Below are 18,156 nucleotides of genomic sequence, written 5' to 3'. Positions count from 1 at the left end.
TGGGGTTGTGGACCGTTGTCTCTTTATCTGGAGTTGCTTGAAGATCGGGGGCAGGGTAGTAACGCCGAATAGTCTGGGGAGACTGGAGTATTACAAGTGGGCAAATCCACGTGTCAAGGGGTGTTCTCGAACCGTTGACCATGTTTACCGGGCAAATTGATACGAAGGCACGAATTAATGGTGTTGAATGAATAATTGACCGGTAAAGCTGCATTACATAACGTGGTTGATAAGCGAGTCGATCAGACAAGCGAGTCGATCACCTTAGCAAAATTATAGTAGGCTGCACGCGAAAATTTGGTAAGAAATTGTTAGTACGTCTTAACAATTTCTTACCAAATTTTCGCGTGCAGCCTACTATAATTTTGCTAAGGTGATCGACTCGCTTGTCTGATCGACTCGCTTATCAACCACGTTAATGATTGGCAATAATATTGCGCCTATTAGGTGGTATTCGACGAATACCCGTATTTTTGGAGTCGCCTTTAGGAGAAGTGATAGTTACAGTTGAAGGTCACCTCTGTCTGAACTTTAACCAGAGTATCCGCATGGCCGGTACAGTCTAAAAGTGCGATCGCAATAGCCGCGGGCCAAAGGGATGTGGAATCATCCTGATTCATTAGTTCTCACACTAGATAGTCAACGTTTGATACAGTTTATCAAGTTATTTCAGAATCATTTAGCATTGCCCCGACTCCCGCCTCATCTTGAAGAGCCTCGCTTGAAGCACTGACGCAGTGTTTGATATCACGGCACAGCCGTAGTGTTATGGAGCCGCGGAGATCTGCATAGCCCACTTAGTGTGGTGAGCCCGAGTCAGTCTAAGGTTAATGACGGTAATCGAGATTACTGTTGAGTTGAACCTAGGCATCTTGAAAGAAGCAGAAAGCGGGTAAAAGATGATGCACAGTATTGTTCGGTGGGCATAGCCGAAGTAACACTAGATGCGACAATACGGAGACGGTACTATTTGAAGTGTCGTATCACGAAAGAAACCTTTTGCAAGGGAATCATGAGCTTACATCGAATTCTCCACGGCGAAATTAATTGACTTATTTAAGCTGCAACTGTACCGGTGGCATATGCCGAACACACATTCTTCATTGGGTATCAGTAATTGTCTAATGCTCTGTCATACGGGGGAGTGCCAGCGAAAGCGTAATCTGTCAAAACATGAAAGCAGTTACATTTGCCATAAACCAATCATCCATCATCCATCATCCATGCTTCCTATATACCGCATGAATATTATCAAAAGTCGACTGCCTGGGCAAAACCAATTCTGTGCTTCTGCTCATATTCCCAGTCCTCGGGAACATTCTCCTGGACGTACTCCTCGATGTCACCAATCCGGTACTTGAACTCGTACTCAAAATCGTCGGGAGGGTTCAAGTCGGCGTCTTCAACTGCTCGCTTCTGGGAACCCTTCTTCTTCTGGACGTATGGCCGAGAAGCCTCGTAGGCACCCTTGTAAGACAGGGCACCCGGTCCGGCGTAAGCCGACGCCTTACTCTTGACACCAGCGCTGTATGCGACGGTTTTATCGCCAATGGTGTCATCCGTGTTGACGGTCGATCTGGCAACGCACTTGCCCTTGTTCCAGGTGGCATCATAGCTGGCAGTCCAAACAGCAACGGGGTCCACGATCATCTTCTCCGTATAGAAGAGGCGGCAGTTGGCTGCTTCGTATATGAACTGCTCGGGCTCACCGTGGGCGTTCTCGCGGGCATAGGCGTTGCGGTAGTTGAAGCTACCAGAGCTGGCTAGGGGCGGGAGGAGAGGAGGCTCGCCGATATCGGGCAGAACGTCGAATGCCTCCTTGAGATACTTCGTGTTGTTGGTCTTGACGGCATCACGACTGACCTGCATGATTGTTTGTCTCAGGTCAGTGAACTGCAGAACCTGAGCACCCTCAACGCCACCGACTGCTTGCATGGCTGTCTCCATGGGACGACCGCCGAGGGCAATCGTGCGGACGCCCTGTTCCCGGACCATCAGACCAGTGAAAATCGTGCAAGTCGATGCACAGCCACCGTCGGTTACGATAACAATATTCTCAGGGGCGAAAAGCGGATCTCCCTTGGTCTTCGAGTAGGACAACTCCGTCTGGTTGTAACGAAGTAGCTTGGTGGTATTCTGGCCAGCGACGACCTCAGGCCCGAATAGGTCTTCCCAGTCCTTGTACGGCTTTTGATTCTCATCGAGATATGTTCCAACGAAGATATCCAAGACATCAGGCGAGGAATCCCAGGCGGTAATGCCAATTGCATTGAAGGCCTCGGTGGCACGGATACGGCTACCATCCCAGATGTCGGTGGTCTTGGGGAAGAGTTGGTTGTAAAGTTGGAATCCTGCGGCGACGAAGCCACCACCGTTCCCCTGAACATCGATGATGAGTTTCTTCTTCCCGGCGTCCTTAGCCTTTTCCAGGAACTCGGCGACCGTACGGAAAGCCTCTAGAATCTCGAATGTGCCGTTCGGCTTGGAGATAGTCCATGGGGTGAACCCCAGAACAGCAAGAACAGCGGTATCCTCATAACCTTTGCCTTCCATGAAGTAACCCGAGATCCACTCATGCTTGTGGAAAGCTACTGGCTTTGGGTAGCCTGGGAGGGAGGTCGGGCTGGGGGTAGAGCTGGCCACAGATGTTGATTTTGAAGGGGCTGTCGTGCTGGCTGCCGCTGAAGTGGTTGTAGCCGGGACTTCGAAGTGGTTGTGAAGCTTCTCGGCAGTGTCGAGCCATTCAAGCGTTGTCCTGGAGACCTTGGCGTAGAGTTCGTTCGTATAAGTTGTATCGTTCGTGAACTTGATAATTTCCTCATCAGGGCAGTCGCCAGGGAGACGGACAGTGAAGCCCGCAGTTGACCCCCTAGCAAACTGCGCTGGGTTCGTAAACATTTTGTTGTACTTGGCATCGGGATCCTGGGTCAGCTGCCGGGTAGCCTGGGCTTCGATGAACTCGCAGATAGGAGTGCCGTCAATGCTTTCGATATCGTAGACATCGGTGTCGTTGGCGACTGACTTCTCGAAATCGCTTCGGAGATAGACTCTTGGAATTCCTGTTACTTCGTCTGCGACCGATACTACCCCATTCAAGCTGGTAAAGCCGAAGATACTGAGGATAGCTGGGTTATAGGTGAAGTGGCCGTCGGATGCTTGGAAGAACTGATCCGTTGTAAATAATTATGTCAGTCGATAGAATAAGGTTGGTCTTACCAGGTATTTGAGTTCTAATGCAAAGTCCAACTGGCTCTTGTATTGATCCTTGCTCAACTTGGCACGAATTTGTCCAATACCGCTTAGGACATCAACTCCAGGAATTAGGTATCCCTCAGGTGGGTGTGACAAAGGTTCCAATGTGCTTTGAAATTCAAGGTAAGGTTCGAGGTAGTTCAGAAGGTCCAAGTCTCTCTCTTTATCAACGGGTACTGAATGCAGGCAGTTGTATGCTAGCGACGGTTTTACCCAGGCAGCGGTTGCGGTGGGGGCCGCTGCAAGTATTGATTCGGCCTCGGCCTTCACGATACCGCAAGCGTCTTGTGATGGTGCCGTGGTAGTTGTCGGTTTGGCATTGGCCTTGTTAGCCGCGTGGAGGTTGGCGGCAGAAACTGTGCCGACGAGGGCCAGCGCCCAAGTGAAGGTTGACCGCATGATGAAAATGTGCGAAGAGAACACTCTATTGTGTCTCGTCAAATCAAATGATGGAAGAAAGAAAGAGAAAACAATGGCGCTCTCGTATCCGTTATAACTCTTCGGTGTTGTAGCCAAGACACAGACTGATGAACCAAACATGAACTAGAACGACGGGAGTTCTGTTGACTATTATAATCCAATATGCTGACCGACATGACATGCTCTCTAGTGTCGGTGCCATCCTGCTGGTGTCTTTCTTTACTCTCCACCAAGCTTACCCAGCCCCATGAACCGCGCCTGGGGAAATCGCGAGCGACAACAAGCGAAGAGTAACCTTAACGCAGCGGCGGGAAGAGGCTGTGTGGCGGCACTAGCCAGGCAGAACAGTTTGGGTGGGCTCAGCTTGGAGGGTCCAATAGCTTACCGGGCCGGTGCTAGTCTGTTTAGTGCCGTGAGCTGGCGTCCATCTCAGCCTCCACTCCCGGCCTTGTTGTGCTTCTATTGGGTTGATTTGGGGTTCGTAAACGGCCCCGGCTTACTTGGGAGTTTTGGCCCTTCAACATGATGCTCAGTGCGGGAATGGAAAGGTCTGACGTTGGCCGGTGAGCGTGTGTCTCTTTGTTCATGTGCCAAGAGAGCCGCATGATGAGGTGTCGGCTTCATGGATATGACAGCCCTCTTCGTCAGGCTGTTGAAATCTCAACCCTTCAACACAGTGAAGTCAGGCAATCGACAGCCCCGAGAACGCAGACAAGTACGATGCCGCTTCGCGCCTGGCGGTGAGATCGTGGCGCGTTTCAAGGGACAGCGACACAGGGAGAGCAGGGCTGCAGGGGTGTGGCGCGCTAACACGTGGAGATGAGATCCTCCAGGATCGGCGCAATCAAAGCCTGCAGGTGGGAGGCACAGTTGAGCAAGTAAAAGCCCCGATGTCAGCATTTTCAAGCATGCCCTGCAGCCCGCTATTGTCAACCTGAACATGTCCTGTATTCGAGCTACCGTATACGGCATCCATTGCAGAATCACCAGGCCTGTGATGATGTGAGTGAGGCTCAGTCGACGCCGTTGACATACGATTCCAGATTGTAGGACCGTGATCGCAGTAAGACGAAAGTGCCCATCATCTCGTCCGAACTCTCGAATTGAATTTTATTGTGAGTGGGCAAAGACTGGACGTAGGCTATTCTAAGAGCCTTCTGGAAAGTCTACCGAATCGTCTGTGAATTCTGTCGGGCCATTAAGTCAGAAAAATAGAGTTGTTGATCGATCTTGCTTGTGACCAATGTAGTGAGCAGAAGCTCAGCATCACCGCGGTCATTTGCACCGACACGTACGGACAAAACGGGCGAATCATGCGAAGAATTCGAAGTCAAATGGAGTCATAGTCCGCACCGGTGCGGAGGTTGCAGCCGGAGGACGAATGCGCCGGCCCAAGGATCTGTAGGAGGCACTGCACATCCATTACTGATGCAGACGGTTCCCGAACATCGCGGTCTCTATTCATCTCATCAGCTGATCATCAAGAGTGAACGTTGGTGAAGAGCGACCATTGACATGTTCAGCCCTAGGCTAAAGGATTACCAGTTCCCTCGAGGGTGGCTTGGCTTACAGGGGCTGGCAGGCAGCCAAATACCGTTGCTGCCGCCTGTTGTGACCTATTTTTGAACACCTGAAGGCACTTGGCTCTGCTGCCGGCTCACTGCATATCCATCCCGTACCTGCAATGCGGGCCCTGGCTGAGCAGAGTCAAGGCGCCACCAGCCGGAGCTTTCGGTGGTGCCTACACACAATACATGTACGAGTGTCCCAATCTGGTCATATTCTGCTTTCATTCTTGTTCGAAAGTTCTTCCTGTGGCCCAGTTTGCTTATCCTTCTCGTCAAACTTCAGCGCAATTGAGGATACCAAACTTGTTTACTGCCCTGTCAACTCTAATCAGACGGGGCTATTTGTTGGAGCAGGTATGGTCGCTGAGGTTTCTTCAATTTCCCCACCGCCGTTCCCCAAAGCTTGCAGATAATGATGCAGTTTACTGCCTGTGATCAGCACTACATCAAAGCAACGGAATTTCAGACCAAGCACGGTCGCCTTTAAGGCACACCGAATCCGCCTTAGCCGTCCGACCGCTGTAACGCTAATAACATCCCCGGCAAAGTCTGAATTGGCGGAAAGTAAGCCGCTTGGTTTCTGTGTGAACTCTGGCAGAAGTTGTGATGAAAATGCTCGGTGTCGGCTTCAGTGAAGTTCTGTCCGCCGGTCCCCGCAGCCGGCCGACTTTTCGCCCTCCGCAGCCGATCCACGGCAACAACAAAAGCCGTTCGGTCTTGACATTTGTCCCGGAGCAGTGGACGGCGCGGTGGGGACTTGTTCCCCTTGTTTTTGGCTGGCAGGCTCCAGCGATTGCATGATTGCATCATATGCAAGGACCTTTCGGCTTTCATTCAAACCGGAAACAGCACGCAGGGTGCAATCTTGAGCAGCACGTCATCGTTCGGCAATCAACGAAACTAATCTTCAAGATTAATGAACACCACCACCGATGAACCGAAATGCTAAAGTAAACACCAGAAGCCAAAAGTCGAGAGAAACATTGGGCTTATTTCAGCTCCCTAGTTCTCGCGAATTGCTAAGCGTGCGTGGTGATGATACTACGCAGGTCTTGGCGGCGAGAATATCTTCGCTTGGGTTGCCAAAATGTGCCAGTTCCGGACTACGACACGTGGTTGGCCACACCATGACTTTTGAATTTCATTGGACAGGACTGGATGTAGAGACCAAACATCCAGAAACTTGTTTGAATGATGCCTCGCCTTGCCGTCTCAAGTGGAACAGCCCGCCAGCATGGCTCCCAGTCAGCCATGCAGACGCGTGTTACATCCAACTGGCACGGCGCCGTTGAATATTTAAACGGTTCTTTGTATCATGAACCAATCGGGCCTGGTTCCTCGCCTTTTAATTGAGTTGTCAAGACATTGAGGTCCGTGGGAAACTGAGTTGGCTATGATTGCAGCCAGCCGGCTGGGCAACGGGAACAGGAAGCTTGAATCTAGCTATGGCCAAAGATCCTCCCCAACGCATCACGTAGGAATCCAATGATCCTCCTGATTTTCATGATTTCGAAGCGAAATGGTCGATACGATTGGCTCGTAGTATTCGTGTGTCGTCTGCCACATCAGACGAGAGTCTTGGCGGTTGCATGTCTACATCGGCGGCAATGTAGGTGTCATGCGCACTGACATTCCCTAACAGACGTGTCAACAATGCCAGTAAGATCTGATGTTCGTTTCCAAGCGAGCTGAAGTTTTGGGGGATTTGCCTCTGTTAAGAGGTTTCGCAGGCTGGTTGGTGTGGTCGGCATTAGAGTTAGACTTCGGTCCGAGACGTGATCGCTGGGGTGTATGTGGCTCATTCTGGACGCGGCATCACAGGCATGTCGGAACGGGGTACGCGCCGTTTCGCCGACTCTTGCACGAAAAGGTTTCCAAAGCCAATTGTTGGCCGCTGGAAATCACATGGTCTACCTGGGACTGCCCTGGGACGCAATCGCCACAAGCAGTTTTGACAGTTCAGATACAGCCTGCTGCTTATCCAACGTCACTTTTCTGATACCTGACTCGGCCTTTTTGTGATCTGGACCGTTGCGTATTCATTCCTCGTTCAGAGTGGACCGCCTGCATCGCCATTGCGACTAGATTTTTCATATTCATTTCTGATTACAAGCGGATAATAGTAGTTGTTCATTATGAACGGAGCGGCTTCCAGTAACGGGAGCGAGGGAGCTATGCAACGGCTCAAAGCCCTCTGCTCCACCGTCCTTTCCATTTCAGTCGAGGATATTGACGATGGCTCATCATTTGTTTCTCTTGGCGGTGAGCATCACAATATCGTCTTCCCGTATCACTTCGATCACTGATGACATGTACAGGCGATTCTTTTAGAGCCGTGACTCTATTCCAGAAATGCACAGAACAGGGGCTCGCAGTGCGCTTCCAAGATCTTCTCCACAAGCCATTAGTCGATGTAGCAGCCTATGCAGAGAAGGCTGCGGAGGGAGATGAAGCCGGATCTTCAAGCAGAAAAGGCTCTGATAGAGACGAGACGTACCACCTGATGCCTTCAGAGTACGACTTCACCAAGGTGTTCGATGAACTGAAGGCAAAGTACGGTGTGAGCCTAGATGACGTCGAGGACATCTACCCCTGCAGTCCTATGCAGGAGAATATGTACATCGGCCAGAAGATGAGCTCCAAGCGGCTTTACCGGTCACGCGGATTATTCGAAGCAGACTCCGCGTTTGACTTTGATAGGTTCAAGGGCGCTTGGAACGACATCGTTCAACGACACCAAACTCTTCGGACAGTTTACATCGAGACTGCGGACCCCACGTCAGGCCGCCTACTTGACGCAGTTGTACTCAAGAACAAGCCGGGGCAGGTGAAGATCAGTCACTACGATGAGGAATCGGAAGTGCATCGAAAATTCCACGACGGTGCAATTGATGACGGAGAAAATGGGGACGATCAACATCAAATCATTATCTACGCCAGCTTAAAAAAGCAACATCACGGAAGAGTCTTCTTTCAGGTGGATCTTAATCATCTGACCGTGGATGGCAGCTCTCTCATGATTATCGTCGAAGAGCTCGTGAAGGGCTTGAGAGGAGTTCCAAGTCTCGGGCCTGCCACAGGCTACGGAAAGTATATCGACCATCTACGGAATCAAGTGGATGAGGACGGCGCACTGGATTACTGGATCGACTATCTCGACGGAGCAGAGCCATGTTACTTCCCAACCATGAACGACAACATGAAGGGAGATGGTGGGTCTTTTGAGGTCCTGGAGATGTCTCTGGACACCTCACTTGAGCAGCTGCGGAACTTCTGCCGCAATTTCAACGCAACAGTATCGAACACGCTGCAGGCCGTTTGGGCTCTCGTTCTCCACACATACACCGGCGACTCCAACGTGTGCTTCGGCTACCTCTCTTCTGGACGCAGTTTACCTATACTCGGAGTCTCTGAGATCGTTGGGCCCATGATGAACTTGTTAGTCTGTCGAGTGCGCGATATGACGAGCAAGTCTCTCAGCGACCTCTTGGGTGAGATCAGACACGATTTTGTTCACTCTCTTCCACATCAATGCTTCTCCATTGGCAAAGTACAGCGAATTCTGGGCACGAACGAGAGCAAGCTATTCAACACGATAATGACCTCCTACTACTCCCCCACCTTGAGCAATGAGACTAGCAACATGTTCAAGCTAGTCGCATCACATAATGCGTCGGACTTCGACATCGTCCTGAAGGTTGTCTATTCCGATTCCGACATCCGCGTACGGCTAGCCTACTCAACAGGCACTTTGTCCCCAGCAATGGCGAAGGGTGTTTCTCACACATTTTCTGCCATTCTCAAGAGTCTCGTTGAGGCAAGTGAGCCGGATACCTCCGTCCGGTCCACCGCGGCGATCAGCCCACAAGGCTTGCGAGACATCACAGAATGGAACCACCAAAACTCACTTCCGGAATTGTCGCCAACCTGTGTTCATCGCCTCATAGAGGAGAGAGCTCGTTCCCAGCCTGATGCGCCTGCGATCTGTGCGTGGGATGGCGAGATGACTTACCAAGAACTCGACGCCGCAGCGACTCATGTCGCCAGCTACATCACAAATCTTGGCATAGGCCCTGGGTCATACGTCCCTCTCTGCTTTCAGAAGTCAAGGTGGTACTCTGTGGCTCTCTTAGCCGTGATGAAGAGTGGAAACGCATTCGTCCCACTAGACTTATCTAACCCTCCTGCGAGAATCCAGGAGATTCTCAAACAGCTAGGAATCTCGGAAGATCATGGACTGATCATCTGCTCACCACAACAAGCTTCAGACTTGGCCTCCTCAGCCCGCAATGTCTTGGAACTAGACGAAGAGCAACTGTCAGCTATTGCTTCGGCAAAGACCGTACCGCCTCTTCCGACCGTCACCCCCAAGGACCCAGCCTATGTGATCTTCACGTCAGGGTCTACCGGAACTCCAAAAGGTGTTGTCATCGAGCACGGATCGTATTCTTATGCTGCCCGAGCCCACAGCAAGGGCATTCAGATTGATTCCGCATCTCGTGTCCTTCAATTTGCCTCGTACGGATTCGATACCAGCATGGAAGATCACCTCACGACGTTCGCGCAGGGTGCTTGCCTCTGCGTCCCGTCCGAAAGCGCACGACTGAGTATCCCTGACTTGGCGGCTTTCGCGACGAAATCGAAAGCAAACTGGGCTCATCTGACTCCCTCCTTCGCTGAAATGCTGAGCCCGAGTCTCATGCCAACAATGAAGACCATGGTTCTCGGAGGCGAGGCCATGTCGGGGAAGAACGTCCAGACTTGGGCGAACCCAGGCCAGACGAAGCTGATACAAGTCTACGGACCATCCGAATGTTGTGTGACCAGCACCATCGGAGCAGAAATGTCCGCTGACGGTGATCCAACGAACATCGGCACCCCAGTTCCGGGATGTTCTGCATGGGTTGTGCGACAGGAAGACCCCAATGTTCTACAAGCCGTTGGGGCTGTAGGAGAGCTGCTCATGGAGGGTCCAATCCTGGCCCGAGGCTACTTAGACAGTCCAGAACTGACGGATGAGGCGTTCGTGACTGGTCTTACGTGGGCACCTGAGAAACGGCTCTACCGGACTGGAGATCTCGTCAAGTATGACTCTGACGGAAAGCTTCACTTCGTAGGACGTCGGGACGGCCAGGTCAAGCTCAGGGGCCAACGAATGGAGCTCGGGGAGATTGAACAACAGCTGGTGCTAGAGCCAAGTGTCCAGCATTGTCTCGCTCTTGTTCCCAAGGCAGTGCCATGTGCTAAAAGGCTAGTCGCGTTCGTGACTTTGGCTGAAGCTAGCACGACGACACACTCTGCGATTATGACGCTGTCGACACCGATTGAGACTTTGAGTGGTTCTTGGTCAGAGCACATCAGTCAAATCAGAGACTTCCTCCTCGACAGAATTCCACCCTACATGAGTCCGGAACTGTGGATCGTCTTGAAGTCCATGCCGGGGAACTCCTCTGGGAAAATTGATCGGAAACGATTGAATAAGTACCTCGAGCATCTCACTCAGGACCAGTATACCAGCTTCCTGTCCCGGTTGCAAGATGAGAACTCTGAGCGCCCAGGAAACGAGACAGAGCTGCTATTGAGAAGTATCTGGAGCGAAGTATTAAACGCGCCCGAGGAAGAGATCCGGTGGAACAGTTCCTTCTACTACCTCGGTAAGTCTTCAGATAGGCTTGATGTAATACGTCACTAACATCATTTCAGGGGGTGATTCGATATCTGCAATGACGGTCAGCAGCATGGCGAGACAGAAAGGCCTCAATGTATCGGCCGCTGACGTTCTACGATCCCGATCTATTGAGCGTCTGGCCAAATCGACTTCTCGAATCACGCAGGACAATCATAAGCCCGTTGCCGCTTCAGAATTAGCAGTTGAGCCAGCGGCCGGAGAGCCGTTTCCCCTCTCGCCTATCCAGCAGCTTCACTTCCAGGCCTCGCCCACCGGAGACAGCCTGGATCAGCAGACCATGGTTGTGCAGGTGACAAAGAAGGTCGACCAAGAAACTCTGCTTAGTGCTTTCGAGTCTCTCATAGAAGCCCACCCTATGCTTCGCGCCCGATTCGACTGCCACAACGGCGAATGGGCTCAGAGGACCACGAACTCGGAATTGCACCAGAATTGCCGGGCGAGGTTCCACAGCCGAGATCAACTCGACTATGTCGTTGAATGCATCAGCGAGTCCAAGCGATCGCTCAACATTGCCTCTGGGCCTTTAGTAGGAATCGACTTCTTCGAGTCGAGACGACAAACGCTACTTTCCATCACGATCCACCATCTTGTTGTCGACACTGTGTCTTGGCGAACCCTCTTCCGCGAGCTAGAGAACTTCCTTCTCTTCGGCGGCCAGATAGAGGCGGAGGCTACAACATTCCAATCATGGTGTCATGCTCAGAAACAACACGCCGCGGATCTGCAGATCGATGAGGTCCTGCCATCCGTAAACAAGATACCCTCAACTGACCTAGCATTCTGGAGTATGGACGACAAGAGCAACACCTTCAAGTCTACCGTCACTCATAAAATCTCGCTGACTCCGGAGTTGACGAAATCTCTGTCCTCTGCGCGCGGTACCTCGAACTTCGCGGCCTTGGATATCATGATCGCTGCCATCGGGGAGTCATTTTACGAAACGTTCGGACGCTCCCCCGCGGTCTTCATTGAAGGACACGGCCGAGAGACATTCTCTCACGATATGAATCCATGGGAAACCGTGGGTTGGTTCACGACGTTCTTACCTGTCCTCGTTCAGCATCACGATGATAGTCTAGCGACGCTGAACAGTGTCCGCGAGCTCCGCGCTAACACTCCGTTGAGTGGGCTGCCATATTTCATGTCACGGTTCCTCAACAGCGAGGGTATCGATGCGTTCAAGCACCGCCACTGGCCGATGGAAATCACTCTGAACTACCTCGGCGCCTTCCAACAGTTTGAGAGACAAGCTTCACTTTTCAACAGATGCGATGATGGCCTTCAATCAAGACTGTCAGAACTGAGACGTCAACAGCGCGCCGATTCGACGAGATACTCCCTCATCTCTATCCTTGCGGTGATGAAGGACGAACAGTTGTCGATCGAGGTGGAGTGGAACTCTCAGATGAACCACCAAGATCAGCTCAAAGATTGGGTGTCTCAGCTTGAGCAGAGCTTCGAGCATGTCACCAATAGACTGGCGACTCAAGACCTTCCCGATTCGCCCATCGAAAACCTTCCTCCTTCAGTTGGCCTCAACTCAAAGAGACTCATATCTGTCATGGGCTTGGCAAAGTCCAAACTCCGCCTCCAACCAAGCCAGATTGAAGCTGTTTATCCTTGCTCCCCGATTCAAGACAGTCTCATGCTTTCCCAGTTGAAGAAACCCAGCAATGTCTACAGCCAACATTTTCTCTTCAAGCTATCTGGAGACGACCCCATACAGCCCGAGAAGCTCTATACGGCCTGGAAACAGGTTGTCGCAGCCCATCCCATCCTGCGTACCGTGTTCCTGGAAGAGGACGACGGAGGTTTCCTGCAGGTTGTTGTGAAAGCTGTGGCGCCTGAGATTGAGATTTTGAGACTCGAGGATGAAGAAGACCTGCAGGAGCTCTGGGAGAAACAGTCCACTTCACGTGGGCCGTCCCCTCTCAGTGGCAAGATCCTACACAAGTTGCGGATCTACTCAGCTAAAGATGGCTCGGTCTACTGCTTCCTGGACAAGAACCACATCATCACCGATGGCACGACGTCGAGGCTTCTGATCCGGAATTTCCTGGACGCATACGAATGCCGACCGAGAGGCGATGCATGCCCGTACTCGAACTACATCAAGTACACCTCGGAGCAGAACATGGCTGACATCATCAGCTACTGGACACGTTATCTAGATGGTGCTACTAGCTGCCAATTTCCAAAGCTTTCCCACGCAAAGGTTACCTCCGGCCAGCACATGGAGTTCGCTCGCACATCATCCGCCTTCCCGAACACGGCCTCTCTGGAGAAGGCTTGCCGGTCACTGGACGTGACTCTCCCGATTATCTTCCAAACGGCCTGGAGCGTGGTCTTATCCACGTATCTGAACTCTGACGACGTAGTCTTTGGGCTACTTTCGCATGGCCGGGATGCGCCAATTGTGGGAGCTCAGGAGATTATAGGACCTATGGCCAGCATCGTGCCTGTTAGGTCTCACCTCACTCCGACGACAAAGGTTTCTGACGCTATCAAAGCCATGTGGGAAGACGGCATTGCGCACATGTCTCGGCAAACAATTTCCCTGGCTCGTATCCAGCATTCTGTGAAGAGAACCGGCGACGACATGTTCAACACCATTCTCAACTTCCAGAAGACCAGCGCGGCGTCTCCTTCCTCAAGCGTCACAACAGAGCTGCTGTACGCCCACGACACGAGCGAATACGATCTCGCCGTCTGCATAACCCAAGATCAAGACCATCTTGAGGTCACGCTCGAGTATCCGCACCATTTCCTCTCCGAGACTCAAGCACAACGTCTGCTATCGGTCTACATTGCCGCCGTGCAGATGATGATCCGAGATCCAGACGTCAGCATCAGCGAGCTCTGCCTCGCCACCGACATGGATAGGGACCAGCTGCAGGAATGGAACTCCGTTGAACTCGAAACCAGCAAGCGCTGCATCCACGAAATGATCTCAGAGACAACACTTCGCCAGCCTGCAAAACCTGCCATCTCCTCCTGGGACGGCGATCTCACCTACGCGCAGCTGGACCTCTTGTCCACGAAACTCGCCGCCCAGCTACAAGCCATCGGGGCCAAACCAGATGAGGTGGTTGTTCTGTGCTTCGAGAAGTCCATGTGGGCAGTTGTTTCCATGCTCGCCGTCGCCAAGGCTGGCGCAGCATTCGTTCACATCGATCCCAAGGGCGCGCCGAAGAGGACTGAGTTCGTCATCAAGCAGACCAAGGCACGAATTGGGCTGGCTTCATTGGAGCAATACGAGAACTTCGTGTCTCAGGTTGACACAATCCTAATTGTGAACAAACCGTCAGTCGTGGGACTGCCGACACCGAACGTGAACGATGTCGTCTCTGCTTCTGCGGAGCCCTTCAACACCCTCTACATCATCTTCACATCAGGAACGACGGGCACACCCAAAGGAGTGGTGATTCAGCACAAGTCATTCTGTTCAGCTGTGGTAGCAAACAGATCATGGCTCCAGATCCGGGCCAACTCTCGCGTCCTCCAGTTCACCAACTACTGCTTCGACGCATCGCTCGAGGAGATCTTCACTGTGCTGGTTGCGGGCGGTTGCATCTGCATCCCATCCGAAAAGGAACGCATGACTGACATTCCCGGCTTCGTGGAACGAAAGAAGGTCAACTGGGCCGCTTTTACTCCCTCCTTCCTTCGAACTCTGGACCCATATGACCTGAAGTCGGTCAAGTTCATCACCGTGCACGCGGAACCCATGGGTCAAGATCTGGTGGCTCGATGGGCAGACAAGATACACATGCGGCCAAGTTACGGCCCGACTGAGTGTTCGGTCACCAGCACCGTAGGTCTTCGCTTCACGCCTGAGACGGACGCCACGAACATTGGTTTCCCCATCGGTTGCCGAGGATGGATTGTGCACCCCGACAACCAAGAGATCTTGATGCCCGTCGGTGCGGTGGGCGAGTTGCTCCTCGACGGACCGATCGTAGGAAAGGGCTACCTCAACGACGATGCCAAGACCGACGCTGCCTTCATCGACCCTCCTTCATGGGCTGTTCAGGCTGAGTCAATCTTTGGCAGCAGCCCGCCTGAGAGGAAAATGTACAAGACGGGTGATCTCGTCAGGTTTGCCGAAGATGGTAGTCTTCTCATCCAGCGACGCAAGGATCATTCTCAAGTCAAAATCCGTGGTCAGCGTGTGGAGTTGGGTGAGATTCAGCATCACCTCAATAAGCTTTCCGGTGTCATTCAACACAGCATGGTGTTTATGCCCAAGGTTGGTCTTCTGAAGGGCCGACTCGTTGCGGTCGCGAGCTTGACTGCTCTTTCTGCGGGGCTCGATACAGGCAATTACGGTGTCCAGGCTCTCAAGACGGTCAACAAGGAAGCTTTAGGTGACGAGGGTCGCAAGAGAGTGAGCCAAACGTTGGACGATATCACGTCTATGCTGGAGAAGGATCTGCCCCACTACATGATACCGGAAACATGGCTCATCGTGCAGAGTCTGCCGGTGCAATTGTCACTTAAGCTGGATCGCCAGCGTGTCACGAATTGGGTGGAAGGTCTTGACAAAGCAGTCCTCCAGTCGGTTCTCGAGCTAAGCCAACACGCCGGCGCTGAGACTCAGCATGGGTCTGAGATTGAGGAAACCATCCGAAAGATTTGGGGAGAGGTCTTGGGCATGGATCCTGGTGAGTTCATAATATCACCACTGAAAGACGCGAAGCTAACAATTCAAGACCGCATAGCGCTTGACCAGTCATTCTTCAGACTGGGAGGTGACTCCATCTACGGTGAGTTCTCCGCATAATCATCGAATCCGAGGCTAACAAGACACATAGCGATGCAAGTGATGCGTCTTTGCAAAACTGCTGGCCTCCACGTTACGACCCAAGACGTCCTTGCCAACCCAACAGTGAAGCAACTTGCAGTTATTGCGACTCCAAAGCCTGTTCCAGACGTCATCGTGACGGCTCGGCCACCAATGTCTCGGGCCAACACCTCGGCCGCCTCGCCCGTTGCCACTCGAACCATCACATCTGTATCTGCGCCAACTACCCCGAGAGAACCCTTCATGCCGATAATGCCCACGCCTCCTGGATCACCCGAAGAGCCGATCCATCACTCACCATTCGTCAAGTATCTCTCCGCCAGAGACGGCAATGTCGAAGCTGTCGTCCCCTGCACGCCGTTTCAAGAGCGAATGTACCGGGCCTTCGTCAAGAAGCCCCAGAAACCATACCTCTTCAACAGCCTTGTCCTACTGAAGGGCATCGATGATGGTGCCGCTGTAAACCTCAACCGGTTGTTCCAAGCCTGGCAACAGACAGTAGACCGCCATGCCATTCTGAGAACCGTCTTCATCCCCGACCAGGCAGCAGGCAAAGTCATTCAGAAAGTCTTGAAGAGGCACAAGGCCGACATCGCAACCCTCTCAGCAATGTCTGAAGCAGATGCCATCACCCAGAGCCAAGGTCACCTCAACGCTACCCGGATGTCTCTCTTCAAGAACAACGCCCCACCGTTGTCTGTTCGGATCTTGATGACTCTGGACCAGCAAGTCTATGTTCACCTCGTCATGGGCCACATCGTCATAGACCACGTCAGCTTGGATCACGTCTTTGCGGACTTTGCAAGCTTTTACCGGGGACAAACACCTGCACCTGCAACGCTGCCCGCCGGGTTTGGAAGCTACGTTCAGCAGCTCTCACAGACCCGAGACATTCCCGCCAGCAACCAGTTTTGGGTCAATAAGTTGAAGGATGTGAAGCCGTACATGGTTCCGTCGGAGTCCATGGTAAACGGCAGCGACCATCACTCCATGGGTGCCGTCAACTTCTCTCTGGACATCACGGACGAGATGCGGTATTTCCTCCGCGAAGCTGGTATCACGCTGTCTAATCTGTTGCAATTCACATGGGCGATGGTCCTGCACGTGTACACGGGCCATGCAACCATTTGCTTCGGCCACCTTGTGTCGGATCGCGACATTGACCTGCCTCATGCCGACGACATCGTAGGGCCAATGTTGTCGCTTATGATAGCCCGGGCAGCCGTCAAAGACTCAACCGTCCTGGTGGATGCTTTGCGCGCGTTTCAAGAGGACAGCATCCTCAGTTTGAGGCACAAGATCTTCGATCTGACGGAAGTGGAGCGACAGCTCGGTTGCCAAAAGACTGGACTCTTCAATACTCTTGTCAACTACAGAAAAGTGAAGTATTCCGGAGGTGATACAGATGTTAATTTCAAGTCCGTCTGGAAGCAGGATCCGCACGAGGTAAGCCATCGGAGTGATTTACACGAGTGGCCCGAGACTAACACCGATTTGCAGCAACTCTTAGTCCTTGCTTTCAACGAGGAACCTTCTAAACTCGATGCATCCTTGACCTACTACGAGTCTCTTTTTTCGAAGCAGACGCTGAACACGTTAGCGGAGGCCTACTGTCGCATTCTTCAGATGCTGGTCGGTGGCAGGCATAGGACGGTTGGAGATATGAAGGCTGTGTTGAATTCATAATTACTGATCGCCGAAGACCATGAGACAATTCTAATAGATAAATATTGTGTACTTCAATTGAGATAGGGACTTTTTGTTTTTTCTGCTTCAAGTCCACTTCTGACTGTGTACTGGCTATCAATTCTCTCATATAGTGCACTTGGTCATTGTGGTACAGGCACCACTCGAGCGTCTGTGGATTCTAAACGTATCACCAGCTTCGACCGGCTTCTTGCTCTTTGTTTCTCAATACAGCATCACTAGTGGCTCGGCCCATAGAGCCGAATGATGGGTTACCGAAATGTGGGATGCACTTTATCACGGATAAGCTTATTTGGCCCCATCACACCGAATATTGACGTCAAATAATGGTATTTCTTCGCAATGATTCTGGCTTTACCTGTAAGCTTAACGCCAAACAATTCTACAACTCCAGATCGCTTTGCTGAACTGTGAGCTTCGACCGGCGCAATGGCGCTGGGAGTGGGCAGCGAGTGGTTGCGCCTCCGACTCGTTGTGAGGAGTTCGGACCGAAGTGGGTCCCCGCTTCAGTCCGATGCCGAACCCTTCGGTCCGCTGGCATCATCCAATGGGAGCTCGAGGCCGTTCTCTATTGCTGTATCGCTGGAAGCAATCAGCTCAATTGCGAGTCCTAGGTCCAGGTGCCTGGTTCGACGTCTTTGTCTGGAGTTCGTCCAGAAATCGCGCCTTCACGAATTTTCTAACGACTGGCAATCCCTGAATAATTGCGCCGACAG

At 52.2% G+C, this 18,156-nt stretch overlaps 2 protein-coding genes across 2 annotated transcripts; one reads left to right on the top strand and one right to left on the bottom strand.

Moving 5' to 3' along the window:
- Nucleotides 1-1,251: 1,251 nt before the first annotated feature.
- Nucleotides 1,252-3,651, bottom strand: ustP-7 (Peptidase S41 family protein ustP; the record flags this gene model as incomplete). The annotated part of the gene is made up of 2 exons (XM_032030396.1): nt 1,252-3,165; nt 3,217-3,651. 2 exons carry the CDS (start codon nt 3,649-3,651, stop codon nt 1,252-1,254), a joined length of 2,349 nt encoding a protein of 782 aa, XP_031893219.1.
- A 3,724-nt stretch (nt 3,652-7,375) lies between these two features.
- Nucleotides 7,376-17,419, top strand: NRPS8-1 (Nonribosomal peptide synthetase 8; the record flags this gene model as incomplete). Its single annotated transcript, XM_032030385.1, has 6 exons — nt 7,376-7,502; nt 7,559-10,894; nt 10,944-15,593; nt 15,642-15,695; nt 15,744-17,179; nt 17,234-17,419. 6 exons carry the CDS (start codon nt 7,376-7,378, stop codon nt 17,417-17,419), a joined length of 9,789 nt encoding a protein of 3,262 aa, XP_031893218.1.
- Nucleotides 17,420-18,156: the final 737 nt, after the last annotated feature.

Source organism: Colletotrichum fructicola (assembly GCF_000319635.2).
Source record: "Colletotrichum fructicola Nara gc5 chromosome Unknown KSG_Nara_v1_contig03, whole genome shotgun sequence".
NCBI lineage: Eukaryota > Fungi > Ascomycota > Sordariomycetes > Glomerellales > Glomerellaceae > Colletotrichum > Colletotrichum fructicola.
This window is presented reverse-complemented; position numbering and strand designations above follow the sequence as displayed.